The sequence below is a fragment of the Glossina fuscipes genome, unplaced genomic scaffold (genome assembly GCF_014805625.2).
Source record: "Glossina fuscipes isolate IAEA_lab_2018 unplaced genomic scaffold, Yale_Gfus_2 0, whole genome shotgun sequence".
NCBI classification, from domain to species: domain Eukaryota; kingdom Metazoa; phylum Arthropoda; class Insecta; order Diptera; family Glossinidae; genus Glossina; species Glossina fuscipes.
The window spans coordinates 16,185,025-16,210,337 of NW_023998414.1; the positions used below are offsets into that span (position 1 = coordinate 16,185,025).

Genomic DNA, 25,313 nt, shown 5'->3' on the forward strand with positions numbered 1-25,313 from the left:
CTGTTGCAAAGGGTTCGATAAAACTGCTCTAATACAGTGCAGTACAGGTATGTCAGATCAAAATTTTGGATTGACTTTTGTCTTAAAATACTTCAAGCTAGGCTTTGTTGCCTTGGAAGCGCTTACTTGAAAAGAATCTAAATACACGGTTCCATATCTTTCAAGTTTGCCATATTCATTTGGTGATCCAATATTAATTTTGATCGTAATTTATTGAGATAACTTTTTTCACTTGACGACTATTTTAGGTAATATCGTTATATCGGAAGTGATTGTAAAAATGGCCCGATCTAATCCACTTTTAATAGGGCACGCTCTTGGCTTAAAAGATATCAGTGTACCAAGTTTTATTAAAAATTGTGGGACCTTACGCTTGAGCACGAAATACCTGGGTAGATATTTAAGGGAGAGACAGCCAGACAGACGGACACGCTTAAATTAATCCAAAAACTCATTCCAAATTTCAATCGAAAAGTGTACTAAGGTTCTGATTGAGCATTCCTCTTAGTTTAGCTATCGTAAACTACTAAATAAGAAGAAGAAGAATCAGAAAAGAAATCCGGAAGAGAAGAAGAAAAATATAACTCAGTGAAAATATATATATTAGTTATGCTTAATGTAAAATACGTGTTCTTGAAAATACGTATAATCCCTAATAATATTAAATACGATTGTGTCCCTTTAGTTGTTTTTTTCCAAACATAATGAATGCAAAAACCGTAGTATACTTTTAAAGGAAAATTTTCTGTAATATATAATGGTTTTAAAGAATTCCTCAAAACATGAATTCGTGTTAAATACGAATTTTCTTTTTTCCTTTGCATACCTTGTTGGGTTTTTGATTTTGTATTTTTTATTTTATTAATCATATACACATATACATATATATCATTTTTTTTTTTTTTTTTTTGTTAATCTTTTTAAGCTAAAGTGGCTTTTATTTATATTGGCTTTCTTCTGTACTGTCGCTTTTAACCAGTAGCGTTACATAACCATATGCAGCGTGTAAAAATTTCATCTTGTTCTTAATTTAACACCTGATTGATTGACATGGACGGGAGATTGTGTAAGTGAAAGCTGTAGCTGTAGCTGTTAAACTAAGAAATGTTATTGTGTAAAAATATCAGTGTGTAACAGACATTTCGCTCCACGGTATATCAACATGGTTTAGCTACACAAGCGCACAAATTATCATGTACGTAACAAGAGAGTGAGAGAGAGAGAGATAGAGGGAGAGAAAGCAAATAAAAAAAAAGCTGATTAATTTAAAGTGACAACTAAAGTAATGTTCAGTATTATGTGTATATAGCGGCAATAATACCAGTAACGATGATATTATAAATTTTTCATTGTGCGTAAAATGGAAAATATATTTATAAACTAATAGACAGATACACTTCATGCTTCATTTGTCTGTCGCTGTCACTTTTCAATTCGAATGTTGCCAATTTTTTATAGTAAATCCTGAGAGAGACAGAGTAAGATGCTGCTGCTAAGCAGTCAGCAAATGTACAGAGTTAAGCAACAAATTGCAAAAGCTTTATTACGTAACTTGTACATACGTGTGTAAGATTTTCTATTGTACTGTACATAATTCCCTAAAGTAAGCTAGATTTACAAGAAAGTTATAATCATTTAAGGGTCCTGTTTGAATAGAAGAGAATTTCTATAACGACGTCATTTGGTAATAACTGATTCTACCAAAATGAGTCAATTTGACGCATAATCTTTGTGGAATCGCCAAAGTCACAAAAATAACGTTAGGAAGTTGAAGTAAAAAACCACAGTGGATCACATTCTACCAGTGAATACCCCACAGCACCCGGCAGTGATTAATAAGCGTCGCGATCGGAACCATTTTCAATGGTGTTCGTTCTTTGGTCAACACACGTCTGTCGAGCAAGTACCATTAAAATATTTCAAAAAGCGCGGCCTGCACGTTGAACAAAAGATAAGAAGACGGACAGACAAGCCGCTGTCGATCGGTATAATATGGCTGGGTCCATATTAAGTCATTCTGGTTGTTGCACATATCCGCACAAATCTCATATACCTTCGTCCGCATGCATCCCGCCAAGTTACAGAAGAAACTGCGGCAAACTCAGAAAAACTAAGAAATTTTGAATATTTCCGTCTATAATTTTCGATACCGTAAATTTGTTTCCAAAAAACCTGCAATCAGATGTTTACCAGTGCCAACTGGTATGTTTGGTGCAAAAATGACCTCGATCGGTTCACCTATACGCTCGCAAGTAGTGACGAAATCTTAGCTCCAATTTATTTCGAGTTTATTTGTAATTAAATGAAGGATATGTTAAGGCGCCTTAATGTAAATTGGAAATAATTTGGAGCTTAATTTTGATCAATAGTTACGAACGCGTGGATAAAGCACTTCTAACCATTTTTGGACGAGACATGAATGTGATCCCAGCGAATATCTGAATTACAGATTTTCGACAATATCTTCGCGAGTTCGAAAGTTATAAACGAGAGTATAAAAATGTTGCAGGTGTTTTTCGAAGGTGTCTAAGGGTATAGTTAATTGTGGCCGTGCATGTAAGCAGATTACAATCATTTTTTTAATCGATCAGGGGATGTGTGTGTACAATTTCAGTTTTCTATCCAATAGATAGATAGATAAATAGATAGATCGCTGTGTCAAAAACTAGACCAAATAGAAAAAGATTGGTAGAAAAGATTTGGAAATGTTTTCATAAGCCATAGGAAAATTATGTAGCATTATATGGAGTACGATCAATTTTTTGAAGATCGAAACTAAAAAGGATTAAAGTGACTTACTCGGTAGTTGCAATTCTATTACAACTTTGTTACTATTCGCTTTTTCTAATTCTTTCGGAATTCTCTTTACTTTTCGCCTTAATTCTACTTCTAATTTATTCTTATTCTAAGACTATTCCGTTTTAATTCCACTCCGATTATCTTTTAATTCTTTAGCAATTCTTTTCTAATTCTATTCTAATTCTGTTCGATTTCTATTTCAATTCCATTTCATATACACCTTTTGCTTGCTTTCACGTTAGTTTACTCATATCTCTCTTTACTCATATGTTTTATATACGTGTCTTTATATACTTGAACGAGTACCGTAGTCATTATAAAATATTCATATCATTTTCTTGCAGCAAATGGAAAAGTTGAGGTTATTGAACTTTGGCAATCACTGTAAGAAGTAACACCAAGCAATAACATAACTCAGCTTTGTTGTTACCATCTTACAGCGAATGACAAATTTATTATGGTGCGATTAATTATTGATTTCCCATTTTCCGACCACAAAGCGAATTGAAGGTAAAATTTTTATTAACAATTTTTTTTATTGTTTTTCTTTCTTTTATATAAACACATCACACTGGGGTCTTCCTTTTTAAAAATATTTTTCTTCTTGTTTTTCTACTTCATTGTTCCTGTTGTAGCCATCGCCGAAGAGTGAGGAACATATTCGTGTTGTTAGAACGTTTGCAAAGCTCGTAAGGAAGCTGTAGCGATCCCACAAAATATATATATTGTTGATCAGTATCAAATTTTGGCCATGTCCGTCCATCCTCCGGTGTAATGTCTGTTTCAGACATTCTTCCGGTCGCAACAATGAAACTATCGCCTTGAACTTTAGCAAAAGCATCGGAAATTCTTGTACGCAGGATGGTATTGAAAATGGGCCAAATCTGACTAAGGCTACGCATGTAGTACTGCTTAAACTGAAAGACCTTTTTTTTTGTTTTGTTTGTCAGAAAGAATAAAAAATTGCTTTCTTGCGCATTACGCATAAACTACACCATACAAAATTGTGAACATTTATTCTATGGTCGATGCCTTAGTACCAGGACAAAAATGTGAGAACTGGATCACATTTACCCAGCATTATAGTGTACTAAAATTAAATTTTTATTTCGACACCTTTATAACAGAGCGAAGCAAGACTCAAAACCCGCATAAAGTGAATAAATTCTTGATAAATTTCAAATTCAGAATGCACTTAAGCCCGTCCCGCTGTCCATCTGTCCGACCGTGTAATATTGGCGGTAAACACATTCGCGTTCGTAAAAATGAAGAATTCGCGAAAGAATTTTAAGGGAAAGACCTACAACGCCCATTCGCTTATGAAACGAAAACTGTGAACACATTTACTTGCCGTGTTTTTTTGCTTCCTGCGCACAGAGTAAAACACATACACCATATAAATTTGCATTTTTATTGTAGAAACACAAAAAATCAGCCGCGCCCACCCAATCTTTACTTTATGAGTATGAAAATCTACTTTTCATTGAATATAATTAATTTTCTTACTGGTTTTTAATTTTAATATTTTTTTTTTTTTTTCTTTTGCGGAAGGTAACCAAGTATAAGTATAATGCTTATAAAAGATGTTTTTTCTTTTTGGCGGGGTAACAAATAATTATAAATCGCATGGACCGCTGGAATCTAATCTAGAAGATCTGTGTTAAAGAGATGACGATGAGGAGCAGCATTCTCAGCGAACCAAACTTGTAGTCAATGCGAATACTGCCCATTTGCTCAAATCATTTATAGAATATTTTATACATCAATTTTTTTGTACTTAACATAAATCTTATAAAGAACTTTGTAACACTAGGACTGCCAACATTTTGTATATATCTGTTTCGAGCGTTAGGCAGCATTTTAAACCGATTTCAGCTTCCTGTTTACATTTTTGTCACTTTAGCGATTTCACAAAACTTCTGAGTCAGATATATATTATCGGTATCTTCAAAAAGTAGACCAGATAGAGAAAAACTGATTGTAATAACATTTATCAGATAAATGTTGAAATTTTTTATGAGCTCAAAATTTCCCAAAGTTCATTTTACCCTATTTGGTAGTTTTCGTCTGAAACGCACAATTTTGTGTACGTCTTGCACTCCTTTGAGTCTATATATAACGAGGATAAGCTTTTCTAATTAGCACTTCAATACGTTTCTGTTTCTTTTCTTTTTATCACTTGTATCCAATTAGTGTAAAACATCATCAATTAACAAATTAAAATTTTATATAAACTGCACTGAGAGCGTGTCTGAAAATTCGCACCTTCCGTTCTCGAATCGCAATTTTTTTCTTTCGCTTTACGGATATTATTCTGAAAGTTTTCTTTAACTGTTAAAAATTAAAAACAAATACATTTAAATAAATTTATGTTTGGAGAGCCTAACGCTCCTAATGGCTTAGTAATAGAGAAAGAAGTTTTTTTTTTTTCATTTTTATACAACTTTTTTGTAAACGTCGCGCAAAATGTCTTTATTACTGAACGATTTATTGCTTAAATGTCTTTTCGGATTTTAGCTATATTCAAACTTTGCTAAAATATCTAATAAAATTTATGCACATTATTGCGCTGAAGTGAACATAAATTGATGCAAACACTAATTTCTTTACTCAATTTTGCTACAAAAAAGTGAACCAATGATCGCATAAGCGTGAATATGCAAATGCCAGAACATAAATTCTCAGTACATAAGCAGCTATGCAAAGTGTGCAGCCAAATTGTATAAACGCATAAGAATATAATTGAAACAAAATAAAAATCTTATAAAACCCTTATACTCTAAGCTACTGCAGCAAAGTTTTCAAATAGGACCTTGGAAACCAATGCTAAAAATGGCTGGTTCCATTGGCGAAACGAAGAGTTAGTTTCATTTAAATACAATATCGGTTCGATGGTTAAATTGGTTAGAAAGCTCGTAATTATATATAAATTGGTTAAGCTTTATAAAGAAGAACTATTGGGGACATTGAAGTTCATCTTTCCTAATTAGGCTGGCGAGTCAATGCCAGTAGATATCTAAGGAAGGACTAATACTAGTAATTTATTCTCATGCGATGGCAAAGGGACTAACGGATCCTATATCAAAATGATTGTTTGTACTGAATCAACATATAGCCTATAGGGAGGAGAGCACACTACCGAGCTGGGCCTCACCCAACTCATATATATAACCTTTTTGTTATAGAAGGATTATCGGACTCTCTCGAATATCTTTGATAAAGCCAAGAGTAGTTGTTGCTTTACTTATGTTATAGCTCAATATGTGAATTGAACCGTCATTTTTGTTTAAATATAAACCCAAAATCATCGAATGATACTACATTTTGCAATAATTTCGAATCATTTAAATATTCCGTACGTAATGCATCCCTCGTTACACTCTTTAAGGTGAGCTCCAAAATTGAACGGCCGCCATGCAGCCAAATTGTCTAGATTAGATTATGCGGCGTATGTGTGTATGAGCATGTTTTGATGCTGAAAGAGGAGAACAGTGTAACATCATCAGTATATATTAGTATATAACATAGCGGGGCGGGGGGGAGCGAGAGAGAGAGAGATATTTTGAGTTTTTGATCTGGATAAAAGTAAAGGAATCTATGCTTGCTATGTTTACTTGAAGCAATTATACAATTATCACATAGGCTGAGTTGGGCAATAATTTGACAAGTTTTGAATCTACCAGGCCTGGTATAATAGTTACACTTTAGTTGCTTGCACCTTAAATGATCGCTTGTATTGCTCATAGTGGTAAAGAGCTCCCGCAAGCCCTTTGATTTTTCGATCAAAACTTTCACAAAGACTTTTGCCATTTTCGACACAAAGGTGACCGCTAAGACTAAGCGTCTTATTTTTAAAGTTAGTAGTTCAATCCCTTAACAAGTCCAATGACGCTGGAAAGACATGTCTGCACGTCTTATATTAGTAAATTGTAAAGAAACTTAACCATGTCAAAGTAATTTTTGACTTTTGCTTGTTTTCTCCAGAAGTTCGTTTTGTACATAAATCACAAGGAGATAAAGAGTTTACACAGGTATTTTTTTTTTTTTTTTTTTTTTTTTAATATCTTCATTTGCATAGAAAGTATTTTTGATATTTTTTTACCTACGAGAAAATCATAAATTTGCTGCATTCTTTAGTTGTCTAGAGCGTGAAAGAAATATTGGTTAAAGAAAAATGTCTCTTTTCGGTATGTCAGACACGTTTTTCATGCCGGGTACTACTCATCACGAAGCTTGCTTTTGGTAAGCTCCAATTGCTTCAGTGTTGCTTTACATATTATCCGGTCGCCCGCACACACGCACCAATTACTTCTCTCATCCTGGTTGTGAAAAAATTTTGCTTTTGTTTTTTCTTAATTGACTTTTTTATTCTTTCCTTTGAACAGAAGTTTTTCTGAAACCATAATCTCTTGGTGCCTTGTTGAATTATTGTTTTATTATTTGTTGTATTCCTCAAATGTTTAACATGGTCCAGCTTTTATTATTAGCTGGGTTTAATTTTACTTATGCAAATATGCTATCTTCATTCTAGTTCTAATACATACCTCTTCTTAAAGAATATAAATTCTCGATCAGTATAAGAATCTGAGTTAACTTACGCAGTGCTTAGCTGCAAAGCGAAGATCGAACGACGAAAGTTCCAAGTCGAAGTGAAAGTTCATAACTAAATAAGAAAACGATGCGCTTAGAGGCAAATCTGAAAATATCCTTCGATAGCATTCGCCGCTATTTGAAGTAGAAGAATTTTCAATAAAGCTGATAGATAGTCTTAGATATTAGTGAACTTTAGAACTTTAGTCTTGCAATTTATTTCTGTGGCTAAATTAACTACAATCGTTTAATAAACTTGTTGTTGCTTTCAACTTAACAAATTGCAGAAAAACCTAACATACCCATTTTGTTAATAATTAGCCGTACTATAAAAACTCTCATCGATCAAGTCGGCGCTTCAGGCTGATTGTGATCGCGATCACTTCTTAGTACATAGGCAATCACAAAGAAACCGCAAACCTCTAACAATAATAATTAAATTAAGCAGTAAAAAAAAAGAAAAAATATGTAAAAAAAGTGTAGTCGACTACCACCGGACATCAAGAATTTTGATTGAATCGTCATATGGTATATAAAAATTTTTATTGCTATAGTTTATTAGTAGTGAATAAAGAGACCAGTTTACTTTTGCTTTTGAAAACAAAAGTTTTGTGGCTTTATCTTATACTAATTTGCATTAATTTCAATACAAAACCGCGTACAAGAGCTTTTCGTTACATTCGAAATCGCGCGACAGGCAGACATTACATAGACGAAAAGATGAACATGTTTAAATTGAATCAGAATTTCATATTGATCGCGAATATATATCTCTAAAGCTTTCTTCTGGGTGCTGCAAAGATTTTGACGCTTTGAATATACCCTCCTAACCTTCGTTGGGGGGGGGGCCCCCCCCCAATAAAAGAAGATAGAGAGAGAATAACGCATAAAAATGTTTAATAACGAGCAGCTGACAAACACGTGTTTGAAATATATATGTCAAAGCAATTTTTATCCTTATCAACGCAATATGTCTTTATCAAATTCTTTTTGAAATGAATTTGTTTTATATTGCGACTTGCAGAGAAATAAAAAACGATAGAACGAAAGGCGAAAAGCGAAAAGCGTTAAATAATTGTCATAATTGATTTTTGCTCTCTTCCACAAGGCTAGACTTAGCATAATAAGTTTACATAACTTTAGTTGAGAAACTATAGTTTGAGTTGCTGTTAAAGTGTGTGTTCTATGAATATTATAACATGTTCAATTTCCGACTTAGAAGCCCAAAGCACGTAATAAAGCAATAAATAAAATTGCAAATATTTTATTAAACATGTTAAGACTTTAGCCAGAGTCAGTCATTTCATTTACAATATAATCCAATTGTTTTGAACCGCATGCATATAGATTAAGTAGAGTTTAAAACATCTTCCTTATCCTAAATGATTTACATACAATTGCATAAAGAATTATTTCTCCTCTCCCCATTGCCAATACATGTCAGATATAGTTGCTTATCACAGCAAAAACGAAGAGAAGAGCAGAAAAAATATGTAAAGAATGCAGGCAACCATTTCTTTTTTTTTTTTCTCTTTTTTTTTTATGCTATTCAAATACCAAAGACAAGAATATACAAGAGTATAAATTTCTTCTTTTGTTGTTGCTCTATTTAATGGAGAAACTTAAATAAAATAATAAAGAAAAAAAAAATGCAGTAAAAAAACATTTAAGGAATTCTATAAACTCAACGACTTAATTTTCAACAAATTATTATTAAATATAATAGGGAAAAAGAGAACTTATTTGAAGCATGCAAGCAAAACGAGTAAAATAAAAAAAAAAAAAAAAAAATAAAAACCCACTTTTATTACTACCCTTTAAAAAGGATCAAATTCTTCATACTGCATGTTCATCTATAATATTTCAAACATGGAATGATTAATATTGCACTGTTTAAAGATATACTACGTGTTCTCGAAAAAGTATGCTATTCATTTCGTAATTAAGTGAATGCCAATTGTGGGCAACATTTGTCGTTTTTCAATATTTTTAAATAATTCGCATAATAATAATTTTGTCGGAATGTTTGCAACACCCTGAAGGGGAATTCGTTAGCTCCATAAAGTGTGTATAGTTCTCATGAAATTTTGAATCGATTTTGAATCGAGCCCGTCCGTCCGTCTGTCCATCTTGCTATCTGTTCGCGTAATTTCTGCGATAAACATTCTTCTGGTCGTAAAAGTGAAGATAACTGATATAAATTTGGCGGCGACATCGGAAGTTCTTAGATGCTGGTTGGTACTGAAGGTGGGTCAAATCGTTTAAGAGGTAAGCCGACTGTAAAATGTTAAACTACAATACCTCATCTACGATAGATATAACATAGATTAAAATTCGCACGTACATTCTGTGACTAATCTTGCCGCACCTGCACAAAAATGGAAAGAAAAGCGGCCACGCCTACTTAGTATTACAGAGTATACCCCAAAAAAAAACCTTATAAAGTATACATTATTAATCGGTATTAAGATCCAAATCCATCTCGGCACGTTTGTCCGTCCGTCTGTCGATCTTCGCGGCCATGTGTATGTTTAAGATATTATTTTTGTGAATTGGACCTGAATACTGCAAGCTATTGCAAGCCGAACGATATTGAAAATGGACTAAATGGATGAGAAGGCACGCCCACCATGTACAATGTCATGTAAGAAAATAATTGTTTTGAAAAGCAAAAAACTAGATATTTCGTTCACTACTCATAAGCTCCAACCGTAAATGTTTGCATATTTTATCTTAATATAAAAGTGATGCATAGAGAAGATTCGGCCATAGCCAAATATAATTTTCTTACTTGTTCTATTTGGTTTTCCACTCAAGTTAGTACAGTATGCCAATGAATACTAAAAAACGTTTCAGGCAATCATTGATATTTATTTCTGATATTTTTAAAAGTCTCTGCTCGATTGAATTATAACAAGTTGGGCAGTCAAACTTTATTTTTGGTTTGTGCGCAAATATGATTCATTACATTGCATACTTTTCAACCTTAAGGCATATTTATCATTTAAGTAATAGGCGGTAAGGAAAAATATTTTTTTTTTTAATTTTTTACCATTTTGTGCAAAAAAAACAAATTTTTCTCTAACAACTTTATGACACACCGTAAGCAGACGTTTACTGCTTGTTTTGCATTTTGTTCATATTAATTTCACAAATAAATTTGCTTTGGCTGTACAGTGTTTACACCCTTCACTACTTTTTGTACATAGGTACAATTGGTACATAAAACGCTTTATTTTGAAAAGTCATTATATAAATAACTGGTAAGGGAGTTAGCTGGTGGGCCGTACCCTACTGCAGTGCTTTCACTTGGTTTATAGTTGCTCGCAATATTTTACATCACTTGTGATACAAGGCCGAATAACTTATTTGATTAAAAAAATAATTTCGAATCGGTTGACGTCTGCTCCTCTAGTCAAGTGATCACTGTTTATCTATTTCTGTGCACAGTCTACAGGTTGCAATTACATTAGGTACATTAACGATGTACGACCACAATAGAGATATTGAATTGAATGAAAATTTGACGTTCTCTCTATTATTGAGACACCAAAGTTGGATTCATTATCTGGTATTAGTCCAGGAGAGCCATCCACATCGACAACGAAGCGGAATATTCAGACTATCGTCGTAAGAATCGTTACACTACTTGAGAAAGCGTTACATTATCTATTGATATCCGTGTTAATCCAAAGGAGTAATGTCTGCTGACAACAGGGGCGATAGTAGGCTATTACAGGTTAGAAGTGTAAACATTTCCTAAACTAGTTTTGCTATATATTTCTTAGTATTGGAAGCACTCCTTAGTGATGGAATGTGCCATAAAACACCACGCCCGTGTATTACTACGTGACGAAAAGCAAATTATTGTCATAATGTATAACCTTTACGTGAAGAATGCTCAAAGGGAGGCAAACGCAATTTTTGCTGGTGTGTCTCTATGTCTACGCATTACATTTACCGTTGGGTTATGTTGCTTGCCTTTCATAAGAACCTTTCGCTTGTCTTGTTGTCACTTTTATGCATTTGGTTATCATTAGGGTTTCTCTCCCTTTTCGGGATCATATGAAGGGCATTGTGTTTCTTCTTTTTTTTTTTTTTTTTATTAATAATTGACATTATTTTTCATAAGAGAAGCTGCTTTCGAAGCATATATGTGCTTTTCTTGCTAAATAAAGTTTACTGCAAATTTAAAGCAATATAAACTTTTTGTTTAGAAAGATTAAATTAAACATTTGGAAAAGTTTTTGAAACACATTCAATGTAATTTACATAATTTTTACTACTGCATACAAATACCCTTAGGCAATTTGTGTACGCATTCATCCTTGATTGCATTTTACTTGAAGAAAAAAATTAAATTCGATTTAGTCGCGGTCGAGTTCCTTTAGCATTCTCTTCACCTACCGTTTTCCGCGTTTCCATTATATGGCGACTCATGAGCTATTAGGTTGGTACGCTACTTAGTTTGTGTGTGATTCCATCAGTCGTTCGGTCGGTTTGTGACTCGGTTCATTTTTTCATTGTTTATCGTCTGCGTCCTCTATTCAGTGTTTTTTTTTTTAATTTTGTGCATTACTTTCTTTATTCATTTACCCTCCTGTTCTTAGGTTATTCTGATCTGATCTGTCCTTATCTACATCATCCGCATATTTATCTTTTTGTTTATAGGTCTGTCATTAAGTTTTCCGATATGGTCTCGTTTGCGAAACCTGTTCATTCGCTGTCCTAATTGATTCTCGGGCGTTTTACTCTTCCTCATGTTAGCGTCGTATGTACTTACTACTCAATCTGATAAACGTTTTAAATGGACGCCCTTCTTTAGATCGAAAATTTCTGCTTAACATGTTCCTTATCATATGTAACGGTTTCAGTAAATGATAAAATACATTTGTGCGCCAAGTTCGATTTTCTGCACTAAGGTTGATATTTTAAAACTTGAAAATTGATCCTTGGATTTCTTGTACCGATTATTATATCTCATGTTACGATGTTTAAAATATTGCTTAGGACGTATAACGCTGACGGATCACATTGCGGGTGGTAATATATGTTTTATTTCATAAGCACCCAAAAAAGCACTTGTTCAAAATTGTCAAATATATACGCAACTTGGCAGGGAACATGTTAGCAGTGTCTCGAATATGCCATAGTGTTTGCTTGCCCTTGTCTCGTCCGCTAATATTGTTTTTGTCGCACCATTCCGATTATGAGTCTTTGTACCCGTTCGCATTTTAATCTATTAGATCATATTGAAAGTTCTCCGCGGGTTTTTTCCGCGGGACAGTGTTGATGCCTATACATCGAGCAATGAACTTGTGCTCAAAAGGTGACATTTCAGCTTACATTCTTTGTGAAGATTGTTTTCTTTACTCTTTACTCGAGTCAAAAGTTGCATTGATTTGAGAATGAGTGAAGTATGCGGAGAAATACGATGCGATTTTTAGCTTTTTTCGCTGACTTCTCCGTTTAGCATTTTAACTGTGTGCTATTCTGCTCACCGTCCATTTCCTCTGTTCGTATTTTCGGCTGTCAGCTGTCAATATTCTATCTAAACTATGCGTCGCCCCGTTGTTATTTCCGTTATGGCATTATTTAAGCAATTCTACTCATTCTCTTCCTTTTTTCCTATCTATTTATCCCCCATTATATCTATTCAATATTTTGTATGCTCATGATTGTGATTGCCTTCCTGTCTACGCGTCATTTTGTTTGACGCTCTGCTTCTGATAGTCAAGCATTAATTTGGCCACCCGCTGTTGTTTATCTTCTTTATCCCTTACGTATTTATTTAGTTTCCTATCTCGTTGAAGAGCTGAAAGCGCGATTTAAATTTGCGTATGCGTATATATTTTTAATTGATCGGTTTATAGCAAACGTAGTACGAAATTGAAAGAATACAATAAGTTGATCGTGAGAACTTTAAAGAATATTAAAATTTCGAACATAAGGTATATGTATGACCATGTCCATGCGCGGTACACGGATCGAGAGTCTGTGCTCGATTTCTCTCTATATATGTAATTATACTATAGATTCAGCTTAAGATAGATGTAGTTTTCTTACTTCAGTTTTCATTTTCTTATTTATTTATGTGATATGTATCACACAGTTGTAGTGCATTTTTATAGCAAAGTCTCGTTAGTACAAGTTTTCAAAACCGTTCAAAAGAAATCTTGAAACGGCACCTATTTTATAATAGAGCGCAGGGCAGGGTCAAATCGTTGCTATAGCGGTTTGTAAACACTTCGTAATTTAGTCTATAAGATGACATACGTAAAGTATTCCCATACGTTCAAAGATATAATAGAAACCATAATAGAATAGAATAGTAAAACGGTAGAGGGAAATACTTCATAAGATTTCGATATAATTTTAGCTTGTTCGCTATTTAAAATTTTGATATCGGTGCATGCGACGTCAAATGCTGGGGCGGGTATCACATACTTGGTTGTAACTATAATGAAAGCTTAGTCGGTAAGGACTAGTCGATTGGGCGCACTCGATCTCTTCTGTCTCTTTTTCAGAACAAAGTCACGTTACGCAGTTAACGGACATCTCCTAACTCGTTGGGCATATTAAAAAAAATCACCTAAGCAACTTCATGCTATTTTGCTCCTTATTTCTAAATCATAACAAATGCAACGCTAAAAATTTTCACGAATGCAACAAAGGACTTAAAGTCGATTAAATCAAGCCTATTATTGCTCCTTATGACGAGATAGTGGCTTCCCATTTAACCCGTGCTTATGGTTCAGACTACGGCATAGATGTGGATGGCAAATAAACTTGATTTCTGGGTAAACGGTAGGACCATTTCAGAAGCTCAGTGAGTGGGTCAATTCAAATTAACTGAATAACTGGAGATCTTGCTGCAGATGTTGGTTCTGTGGTTGACATAATTTTTTTTTAATTTTCATTTGTTTTATTTCAAGTAGGTTAAGCGTTGGAAAAAAAGAAGGGTTTTTTGAGCGTTAGCAAGAAAATTTGGAAACAAAATCGCAAAAATTAATTTTTGTGATTTTATTAAAGGTTTTCGCCATATCGGTACAAACCGCAATAGGGAATAAATGGCACCAAGTATTATTATTCCTTATGCACGTGCCGTCAAAAAGTTTTCATACATTAAATATATACATTTTGTTAATACAAACACACTTCTCTTTAAATCTTCTTTAGTTACGATCTTTATGTTTTTCTTCTTCAGCGTTAATTACACATAAAATATAAAAAGTTTCCCGCGACTATGAACGTTTTGTTTTACTTATTCGCTCAGCGATTTTCCGTTCATACCTATAAGCGCAAGTAGTTGAAAGCATTTATAATTTCTTCAATGGTTGCGTTATTTTTTCTTTTAGTGTAATTTGCTTTTTACTGAAACCTTATGTTGAAAAAAAGTTCTCCTTACCGTAATCGTATATGATTAGTAATGAAGTATGCGAGAGAGGAGTGGGAGAAGAGTGCACAAGAGGGTTAGATTTAGAATTTTCTTCATTTTCGCACTTTCATTCACAGTAATAAAAATTTTATATGTATTTCTTGAATTATTTCACACATTTTTTACGTTGGCTGGCTCGTGTTCTTTTCTTTTTTCCACTTAATATTTTATTCCCAGTTTAAGGGCCTATAAAAAAATTTTTTTTTTTTTTTTTTTTTCTAACTTCTCGTACTTCTTTATATTACATAGTCTCATACTTTCACTAACATTCGAGCAGTAAACCCACGCGTTATTTGCGGTGGTTGCATTCGATACGAAAGGCATTTTGATGAAGTTTTTCTCTTTACGTCCTTTCATAAAACCTAAAAACATTGTTGACTTTTAGGCGCCAGTTTAATTCAACATTTCCCTTTCTTTCTCTACTTTATTTTCTTGGTTTTTTTTTTTCTCTTGTTCGTCTAAATTTATTTAACCACCTTCATGTATTGTATTCCACTATATCTGGCAAATAATTTCAAGTATTTACAGAAAAGAAAAAAAAAAAATTAGTAAAATGAATAGAGCCAAGAATTTGCTTCTATTTTTTTTCTTCTTGTTTTTAACACATACCAGAGCATGCCTGAGGCGGCAGTGGAAATATTAACGTTGTTGAACTTTTACGTCTGGCAACAGCGCAACCCAACGATTGTGGTTTAAAGCTTCTCAGCTGTTGCATAAAATCTGAGCACTCCATTAGGGCAACGTCTGCAAAATGCAGGTCGCACAGAATTTGGTTCTGCAAGAAAGTAATTACAATAAAGACGTTCATATCAAATATACATATATATATATATATATATACATATATATTATCACATCAAAACATATGAAAAGATGAACAAGGCAAAGATATTATAAAAAAAAAACAGTTATATCAAAATTTGTACATTATTTTGAAATATTTAAGGAACAATTCGAATGACAAACTTTGCGAAAAGATGATATCGTTTTCCTTTCTTCATTAAAAAGGAGATAAAATGTTATAGTATGGCGATGTCGCCACAGCTTCGCAACGACTTTTTATAATACGACATTATATGGGAAAGGGTTATATTTCAACCGTTTTCAATTCGATTTGAACATGTCAGTGTACTCTAAATTTCGTCAAAATATTTTGAAAATTGCCAGCCGTAAGGCAAAGGAAATAGCGGACATATAGACAGGCATGCCTAAATCGATTCTGAAAATCGTTTTGACTTGATCGGTACAATAAGAGATGGATCTGTTTTAAGTCTCGTTTCAAGTATTGCATACATGCGTACTAACATGATACACCCTGTACATGGTGCGGGTTACAAACAGATCATTAGTAGACTAACTATATTGTGAGTTTGCTGGTCCGCTTTGTCCGACAAAATGAGAAATTTTAAATTGTATTTAAACATATTAGAAAGACTAAAGATTTTGATCGCCAATCTACGCGAACAGGAAGATTTCGAGTCCACATACAGAGTAGAAACCTTAAATCCCCAATCGCACTGATCAAGAGAGTGGATTTATGTAGCATATTATATAATACACCTTATGTAACATATTCAAGACGAACTTTTAAGGGCTGAATACGAATTTTGCCGTAAGCTAAGTAAGAACATTACTTGCAGCTTGAAAATTAACGAGAAAGCTTTGACCTAGCATAGACCGGCTGTGTTTTCCGCAGCTTGATCTGCAGATTTTCTATCTCATGCCGGTTTTTAAGATCACATGGGACTTATAAAGTGTGCCCAGAAGTTTTTATCATTTCTTTTCCTTTATTTCTGGTATCAAGGGTGTTAAGAGCTCCTAAATTAATTTTACAGCCTCGGTCTGAGCTGCGAGTAGCTTAGGTTTATCCAGATCGCGGACAGTACTTGCTTGCATGCTCGCTGCGGGGTTGCATTGCGACCGCTTGTCTGATTGAAAGAAAATGCAGAGGTTTTAAATGGGCTTCTGCATTACTTAGAACAATCTTACATCGGGTAGGCCAATTTTTGAAGTCCCCTTGCATAGAATCGTTTCTAGGAAAAGGAAGCCTCATGTGACGAAAAGGCAAAATTTTTACTATTTCATAACCAAAATAGATAAGATCTTCGTCAAGAAAATTGATTTCGTCAAATTTGCACTATGTCAGTTAAAATTCTGGTCTGCCTCTCTTGTAAGGGGCCTTCACGTATACCTTCACATGGACACATATTATAACCTGCGCCATTTTATTACCAAGCGATAAAATGAAAAATTTTATTAGACGAGGTAGCATACTATAGTGAATATTTAGCCTTGACCCAATGTAATGTTATGATTTGTTTATTTTTAAAGAGGTTTTCATAAATTTACCACTTACTTTGAAACGTCTGGCGCGTCTTTGATTTGGTCCAGTTAAGTTTAAACCACACGAATTGCAACGCAGGCATTCCTCGTGATAATGATTGTTGTCATACAAGGGCGAGGGTTCTGAAAATTATTGTAAAAATAATGTGTAAGTATATCTACAGGAGTGGAATAATTTTTGCTGTTGTCAAGTATGTTTAAAATGAGATATCACTAAACATCCTTAAGCTGGTCTGCGTGTAATCATTAATTTTCAATCACGTTCTCAAATACAGCAGTGGAGAATTATTATTATTTTTTTTTTTTTTTTGCGTTTTTTACGTTTTATAAATCTAAGGCTCCTGTGGTTAAATTTATGCAGCAATAAAAAATGTACGTAGGAAAGAAAAGCGTAGAAACTCGGAGCAAAACAAAAAGTTTTCAAGCTTCTGTCTGTTTTAAACATATTTTACATTAACTCATAACTGCGGGGAGTGTTTGGGTGGCCATCTATGCTTTTCAAATTGTTTTCTTGCTTTTGTTTTTAATTGCTGCCGCATAATAGTTTAATCAAAATATTAAAAAGCTAAGCATGCTGTCATGCCATCACAATATCCATACTTATTAAAAGGATTTAAGCGTTTAAAAGGAAATCTAAAGTAAAGTGTGTGATTGAGTTCGACAGTATAAAAATTTAATTTATATAATATACGCTGATTGAGTTAACATTAAATAGACATAAGCGACAATGGGCATAAGTATGTCTCCATTATACATTTTTTAATGGGATGAAATGACGGCAGTGATGTCGCCGATAATAACATTAATGTTGATTACTTCATTATTATTATTATTATTATTATTATTATTATTATTATTATTATTACGTATGCATTATACGATGACGTTTAACTTGAGTGGATATAACCTGACATACATATCACATTTGACTGTGTTTAATGCATCCTGTTAGCTGGAATAAATAAATATTTCTGTATTCTCATCTGATAGATTTTGCTGGCTGCTGAGATCTTATGCAATCCTTTTACTATCAACAAGTATTCTCATCATTTAAATATCTGTGTCGTTTTATGATTAATTAAAAATTATAATGCGTCTCTTTTTCACATAATAACCTTTCAATATGTATGTATGAATATAAATATTGTGTGTATTTCTATAATTAAATATCAAACTAATTTCTTCAATTTTTTTTTTGCATATGTTTACGTAGATTTAATTAAAGCTAAATTTGTAAGTTTAATTATTCCGTAGACTTATATTATACAAGGTGTTGTCGCCCAATAGAATTTAATTAAGTTAATTGACGAAATCTATGCATTTAATATTACGCATTAATATTAGGTCATTTCATAAATTATGAGGTTTTCTTCCATGTTAGGGAGAGAAAAAAGTACAATTCGTAAGTAAAGCTTTATTTGAACGGGCAGGAAAAGAAGCTCTGTCCTCTAAATCGTGATGTAAACAAATAGCTTAACAGCTTAAGGATGTTTTCGTAGAAAAACTGGTTTTCTATGCCGTCTTTTCAGTTTATATTACATATAGAATGTATATATAGATTTTTTCGTATTTTTGTAAAGCATTTTTATGTTTTACAAAAGAATTTATACATCATCCCACCTTTAGACAGGTGATTGGGATAAAAAATGTTGTGTATCTTAGTTAAGAAACTTAAACGAAATGTACGTGTTCTTTATGTAAGCCAAAGTCGTATCTTTATTCCGAGATGAACCTAATAATTTGCGCATTTATTAAATAACTAACTGACCGAATTTAATCTTGTAATAAAATCAACAATGTTTTTGTTCCGGTTGTATGCGTAATAAATTTCCCTTCAAAATAATTAATTATTACTCATACGCCAAGGAATATAATAATATTATATATAAATGAAGTTTTTTCATCGCTTAGATTGTATTGTTTTAAGAAACAAGTATAAGGTACACGTACATAGTAGCTTGCGAAAATGGTCAAAGGGGGCGTATCGTTGCCATTGGATAATAATAATAAAGCGGCAATTGTCGTTGGCTCATTGATTTCGAATTTACGTGCACAAACTACTACATTACTCAATAAGTTGCGGGCCTGAAAGATATATGTCAACACTGTTGATATGAATTTCTGGATACTACTAATCCTCAAATGATACGTATCTAAATTTCATGACATTCTAATAATTAACTTGCAAGTTACAACTATTTCAGAGACGTCAGTTTTGGTCATTTTCAAAACAATGGAACAATCTGAATTTCCTATGCAGATAAACAAAGCATGGCGTTTTAATGGAAAAGAATACTATTCAAGGAAGGTAATGGCATGATAAGTGTTATTTGAACTTTGCGGCATCGAGACACACGGTATAGAAATACTTTGCTGACTTTAAACGCGGCCGTACAGGCTTGGATGGTCCTTAACGCACTGGCCGCCAGAATTTGGCAGTTGTTTTATAAAACAAAAAAAAAGAAAAAACAAAGCCAATAAATTGAAGACAAGAAGAAGAAGCTCTATTCAAAGTGAGCGCCGCATTTGCTAACTTTTGACCAGGAAGAGCAACGTGTTGATGATCCAAAGTAGAGTTTGGAGATGTTTAGGTAAAATAAAAAGCATTTTTCACGCAAAGCATAAATCTAAAAAAGCATTACACCTTACGAGTCAAATCCGCAATAAACTGAGTGGCCAGCTGTCGGCAAAAGCCATCTCTCTAGATGTAGAAAAATAAGTGCTGGAAGTGCTGGAATTCTTATGAGTGATCAATCTCAGTTTGATTGCGTGCCTGTGAACGACGCAATCACTGTATCCTCATTCCGCAAATAGAAGAAGGTGTAAGCAGAAAATCAAATGTTCCTGGAATGTAAATCAAGATAAGTTAACTTAGGACCTAAAACAACGTAAACATCCAGTTATAGGAGTTTTTTTTAACGAAAAAAGTGCTCTTCCCATAATCTTTAAATGCCTCCCGTTGAGCACATTTGCCAAAGATAATTATTTTAATTATTTGACCAACAACCTGACAATATGGTGCCAGCTATTCTGTTGTGTTTTTATTTTTCATTTTTCCAAACGGCCAACAATGATAATAACACGACAAATGCAATTAAAATAAATAAATAGTAACGAGTGAGAGGAACATAATTTATCTGTACACGTATAACAATAATCAACAGCATAATGGTAATAACAGGAGTCAGCGTCTGGTAACTCCTCCCGAGAGAAGCAATTAATAGTGTGTTGATATGAGTGTAACATTGGTCTAACAATACAGTAAAGGGCAAAAAAAAATAAATAAATAAATAAATAAAAAACGAAACACAAAAAACAAAAAAAAAATTCCATTTATTCCCAAAGACCATGAGTAATAATTTCAGATGCAAAAGCGAGAGAGTGGGATAGAGTGGAGCTATACTTTTAGTATGACAATAATAAACGTGTCGAACAACAAAACTGATGCAGTTGTTATGAATATCTAATAACATTCGTACGTATTCTCGCCTACTACATGCATGTTGGGTAAGAGATAGTCTCCTAAAATTGCGATGTTACAATGATTACTGATATCTTGGAGGTTTTTTATTCACCTCTATTGCCTCTTTTTTCATCTTTACGCTTAACGATGTCTTTTTATTAATAACGTTCGCAAATACACTCCAAGGTCTTTATAAAGGCAACCAAAACCATCCGCGCATATGCTGAATTTTGAATAAATATATTCCGCGTACGAAGGAGGCTCATTGGCCCATCAGGCTAAAATATTATGAAAAAGTGCCATAAATTATAACAGATTTGTGTAAGCAATCGACGATCTGAACCCGATGTTAGGCCGTATTTGAATTTCAAATAAAGCTTAGCCAAGAAATAGTTTCTAATGGACATAATTAACAAATATGAAGAGAAGAAAGAAACATTTGACGTCTTCAAGTCTTATTTGTTGGTTTGTGCTTCCTTTTTATGACAATAGTGTTAAGCTAAGATTTCTTGGAAATTTGCTTATGCCTCAAATGATTTTGAGCAGGACTTTGAAAAATTGCTATAATATCTCTTCAGAGTGCAACGGTTACGATTTTTGCTGGTAGCTGTGTGCGTTCCGGTGAGATTAAAAATGAGAATAATTTCAATTAAATTAATTTTACATAAAGTAATGTATTCGTTTTAGATAATTAAAATTTTTTGTCCGCCTGATTGGCTGAATAGGCAAAGAGTCTCGACTAACCACTTAATGGTCGTGGGTTGAAACCTCAAGTCCGGTAGAGTTTTCAATAAAGCTGATACCCTCAGAAAACTAGTGCTTTAAGATTTTAGTCTTAGAATTTATTCTCTGTCTAAATTAATAATAATAATATAATAATAATAATAATATTGATAAATATTTCGATTCTCTACTATGCATTTTTAATACCCATTTATTATTTGTTTATTATTACATTGTACATTCTATAAGCAAATTAATATGAATAAAAACTTTTCTTGAAGTGCGTCCTTGTACATTTAGCGTTTAGTGGGGCCTTCTCGGGCAATTATTATCAATGTAAGAAGTAGTTGTTTTTTCTTCTATTTAAAATCTGTGAGCTTATGAGTCCAATTACCTAGCATAACCGTGAATTATTCTCGAGAGTGGCTGACTATCTCCAAAAGCTTAACAGTTGCTGGGTAGAAAAGAGTCTTTGAAAACTCAGAGCGATTGAGCGAGCATACTTGCTCGGAGCTACAGGGTGAGTGCTCAGTCGGTAAGGGCAAAACACTGGATTGGATAGTACTAACTTTCAAACAAGGAACCTGGAGTTCGTTTGTTAATTAAACGTTGCTTTCTGATGGAAAAAATACCGTTAGCCATCAGGTTTGTCCTGAAAGAACTTATACTGTTTCTTGACTGTCGAAGAAATAAATTTTGTGAATGATTTGCTAATTTTAAATAAAGTCGTTTGGACGCCACTGATAATGAACACTTTGTTCGCCCGTATTCGGCACAAAAGAGCAGTGCATGAAATCTTTTTCAAATTGCATGAGATAGCTTAACAACTGTATGACGTATGCAACCATTAAATTGCATTTTGAGTTTAGAATAACTAAAGTAGTTGTGTTTCAATGGAAATTTAATGAAACCGAAATTCACGCACAGGTCATCCTTTAGCATCTCTTTCATGAGTCTTTAGGAACATCATAAAAAGGCCACTAATGATTCAGCTTTTCAATAATTATGGTTTTTTTTTTTTTTTTTTTTTTAACAAAAAAATACTAATGAATATAAAGTTGCAAAAAAACTTTTATTCTTATTTATTGTAAATTAATTTAAAAGAGTTTTTATTGACTTAAAACCTTATGAAAATTTTAAGTCGATAATCTACTTAATTCTTGTTTCTGGCTATGTTGTGAAAAAAGGAAAAGAGAGAGAGAGAGAGAGAGAGAGAGAGAAAGAGCTTGAAACTCTTCGTCCGCTTCTCACTTTTTACTATCAAATGTCGTTTTTTGTGCACAAGCCGCGTCTGATTTTATTGTTATTGCATAAACGCTCTTGCAATTAAACAATTTTCATGCTCTACTTACATTTTACGTAACTCATCCCTCGTTATTGTAATCGCCCTTTTTCTGTGGTCCCCCGTCAAACAACTAAAATTTATAAAACATGACTTTTTACAAGCGATACGCTCTGGGCAAGAATGAAAACCATATGATTATATAAACAGATGGCATAAAATGAGAGTAAAACAAGCAAATAAACGTTAAAGTTACAGTTTACAAAAAAGTTGTAAAAAAAGGACGATAAAAATAATTAAAAAAAAAAAAGAAACAAAACTAAAAAAGCAAAAAGCATAGTAATAATAATACTATTAGTGAAAAGAATTAGCAAAGAAAATGTTGCATTAGTTATATTCAATGTTTTGAGAGTAATATTAAAACAATGTTTGTGTACGGATTACTTCCCTCTGTATCATCTCCGATTTTCGACTGTCCAAATAGATATATCTATAACAATTTTCTGGTTACTCTCTTCATGTTTTTCACAATGAAAATATCTCTAATAAAGGAAGTGCTAGAACGAAGGCCAGACAGACATGGCCAAATTCGCCCCAGAATCATATATGGAGTAAACGTGTACATCTGTAAGCAATTCTCATAATTATATTTACATAACGAGGCATAGACACGAGCACAATTTCTCTTTTTGCAAAGAGCTTAGAAAATCTGTTTCCACGCTATTTACTAGCTATGTAGCAAGATAAAGGTTTATTGACGGACAAGATCGGTCTACACCTCTTTCTTTACTTTTCTTTCGCTATAAAATATTAGAATTAATATCTGGCTGACATATAAAGGCTTGCTTATCATGGGAAAACTTATAAGTGAAAAAGTCCAAAACATAAACATGTCCAGGGAAAACTTAGTAGAGTAAACTTATGTGTCTAACTATTATTTTGTACAAGTTTTCATTGTGAAATACTTGAAAAATTAGATCATGTTGCCCTACAAAGTGTTGTTTTTTTCCATCCAAATTTTTCTTGCACTCATTTCGTATGCCAGAGTATTATGTTTTTTAAATTTTGGTCTAGGGGTATTTCATATGCAAATTTGCTTTTTTTTTAATATAGGTACTCTTTTATAGCAAAATTTTCTTCATAGGTCGAGGGACCATCAAAATAATTCTATCGAATCGGTTTGCAGCGCCGTAACTCCTTGTGTTAAAACGTGTCTGTGTGTCCAATTTATTCAAAATATCTTGAAAATCTGCACAAATAAACATGAACGGATATAAGATGGATAGACGGACGGACATGCTTAAATCGTTTTAAAAAATTATGCCGAATTAATTCATATAAAAAATATGGATCCTTTTTAACTTCCTCTGGTTGTTGCGTACACACGAACAAGTGTTTATATATATATATATATATATATAAAATAAGGTATAAAAACGCTTACAATACTTTCTTATTGGCTCTTCTATGCGCTGCAAAAGAAATAAGAAGTCACACACACATAACTAAAATAATAAGCCGTTAGTGGGTATAATGCTATTAAATTTTGCAGTAAAAATATACGAAATTAAAAAATATGTATTCCTTCAAAAAGCGAGTGACAATATTTGAAACGTAACGTCCTATGCGCACGTAAGTTATAGCGTTCGCTTACAGTCTTCTAAAGTAAGTGTAGATTCTAGCTCTATTAAATGTAGAAAATCGAGCCGAAATCATACCAGAGACGATAGAACAACCCATTCAGCCATCTTTGAAAGTATATGGCACAAGAGATGATAAATATTGATTAAATAGGGCTCATAGAGATAACACCTTTCTTACGGTTTACGTTTAGGAGGATTGCTCCTGTTAAATTGAAGAGGCACTGTAAAATCGATTAGTGAACACTAGAAAGTGATAAGTGCTGAAGAAACTGAAACCAGTTATTCAAATCACAATACTTAACAAGGAATTTTAAATAAATGGTAAATGAAAAGAGGATAGCTCCGAGGATAGATCAGGAATACCCTAAACCATATTGGGAATGATTATAATTAAAGAAAACGAAAACCAGAAAACGGAGTCTTGCTGCAAGCTAGTGTTTCATTTAGTATCTTACAATAAAGCCATTCTTCCACTCAGAATCGATAAATTTTCTACATCTTTTGATAAGTTATTATTTTGCTCTCTTTTTCTAAAAACAATCATTAAAATATAATCCAATAAAAGTATTTACCGATGAATTTGTATTCAAATTAGTCTTGAGCTTCTCATCACAGCATTGTCACCGTTTTGATTCTTCTTTGAGTTTTTATCGAACTCCAAAAGCTAACTGAAATCGCGAACCGCTTGCAGTTGCTCTCAAATAACTGCACAAGGACATAAGAACAATACTCTTGCGGGGATTATTTTTTTCAAAACAAAAAAAAAAAAAAAGAAGAGAATAAATCATTCGTTACGTTTCTAATGAATTTTTTACCTGCTTTTCATGCTATATATTTTACGACTCTTGATAAAGATCTCAGCTTTGCCAAGTTGTTGTTTCACAATAAAAGTTTACGACGTTATTATATATTCACTTATGGTGCATATGATTGCAATGCGAATTAATTTTGAATTACTGGGAAGAGTGGTATTCAAATAATTTATTTAAATTATTCATAATTATTTGTATATAAGAAAAAAAAAAAAGTAAA

General features: G+C 33.1%; 1 protein-coding gene across 2 annotated transcripts in view; it reads right to left on the minus strand.

Annotated features, from left to right (window-relative positions):
* Nucleotides 1–25,313, minus strand: part of LOC119644740 — a 77,374-nt gene that overhangs the window by 32,545 nt on the left and 19,516 nt on the right. For both annotated transcript variants that reach the window (XM_038044459.1, XM_038044460.1), the window contains exons 7-8: nt 17,184–17,293; nt 15,437–15,602 (exon numbers count right to left, since the gene is read on the minus strand). In XM_038044459.1, coding sequence (XP_037900387.1) covers nt 15,437–15,602; nt 17,184–17,293 — 276 coding nt within the window. The remainder of the gene's footprint in view (nt 1–15,436; nt 15,603–17,183; nt 17,294–25,313) is intronic.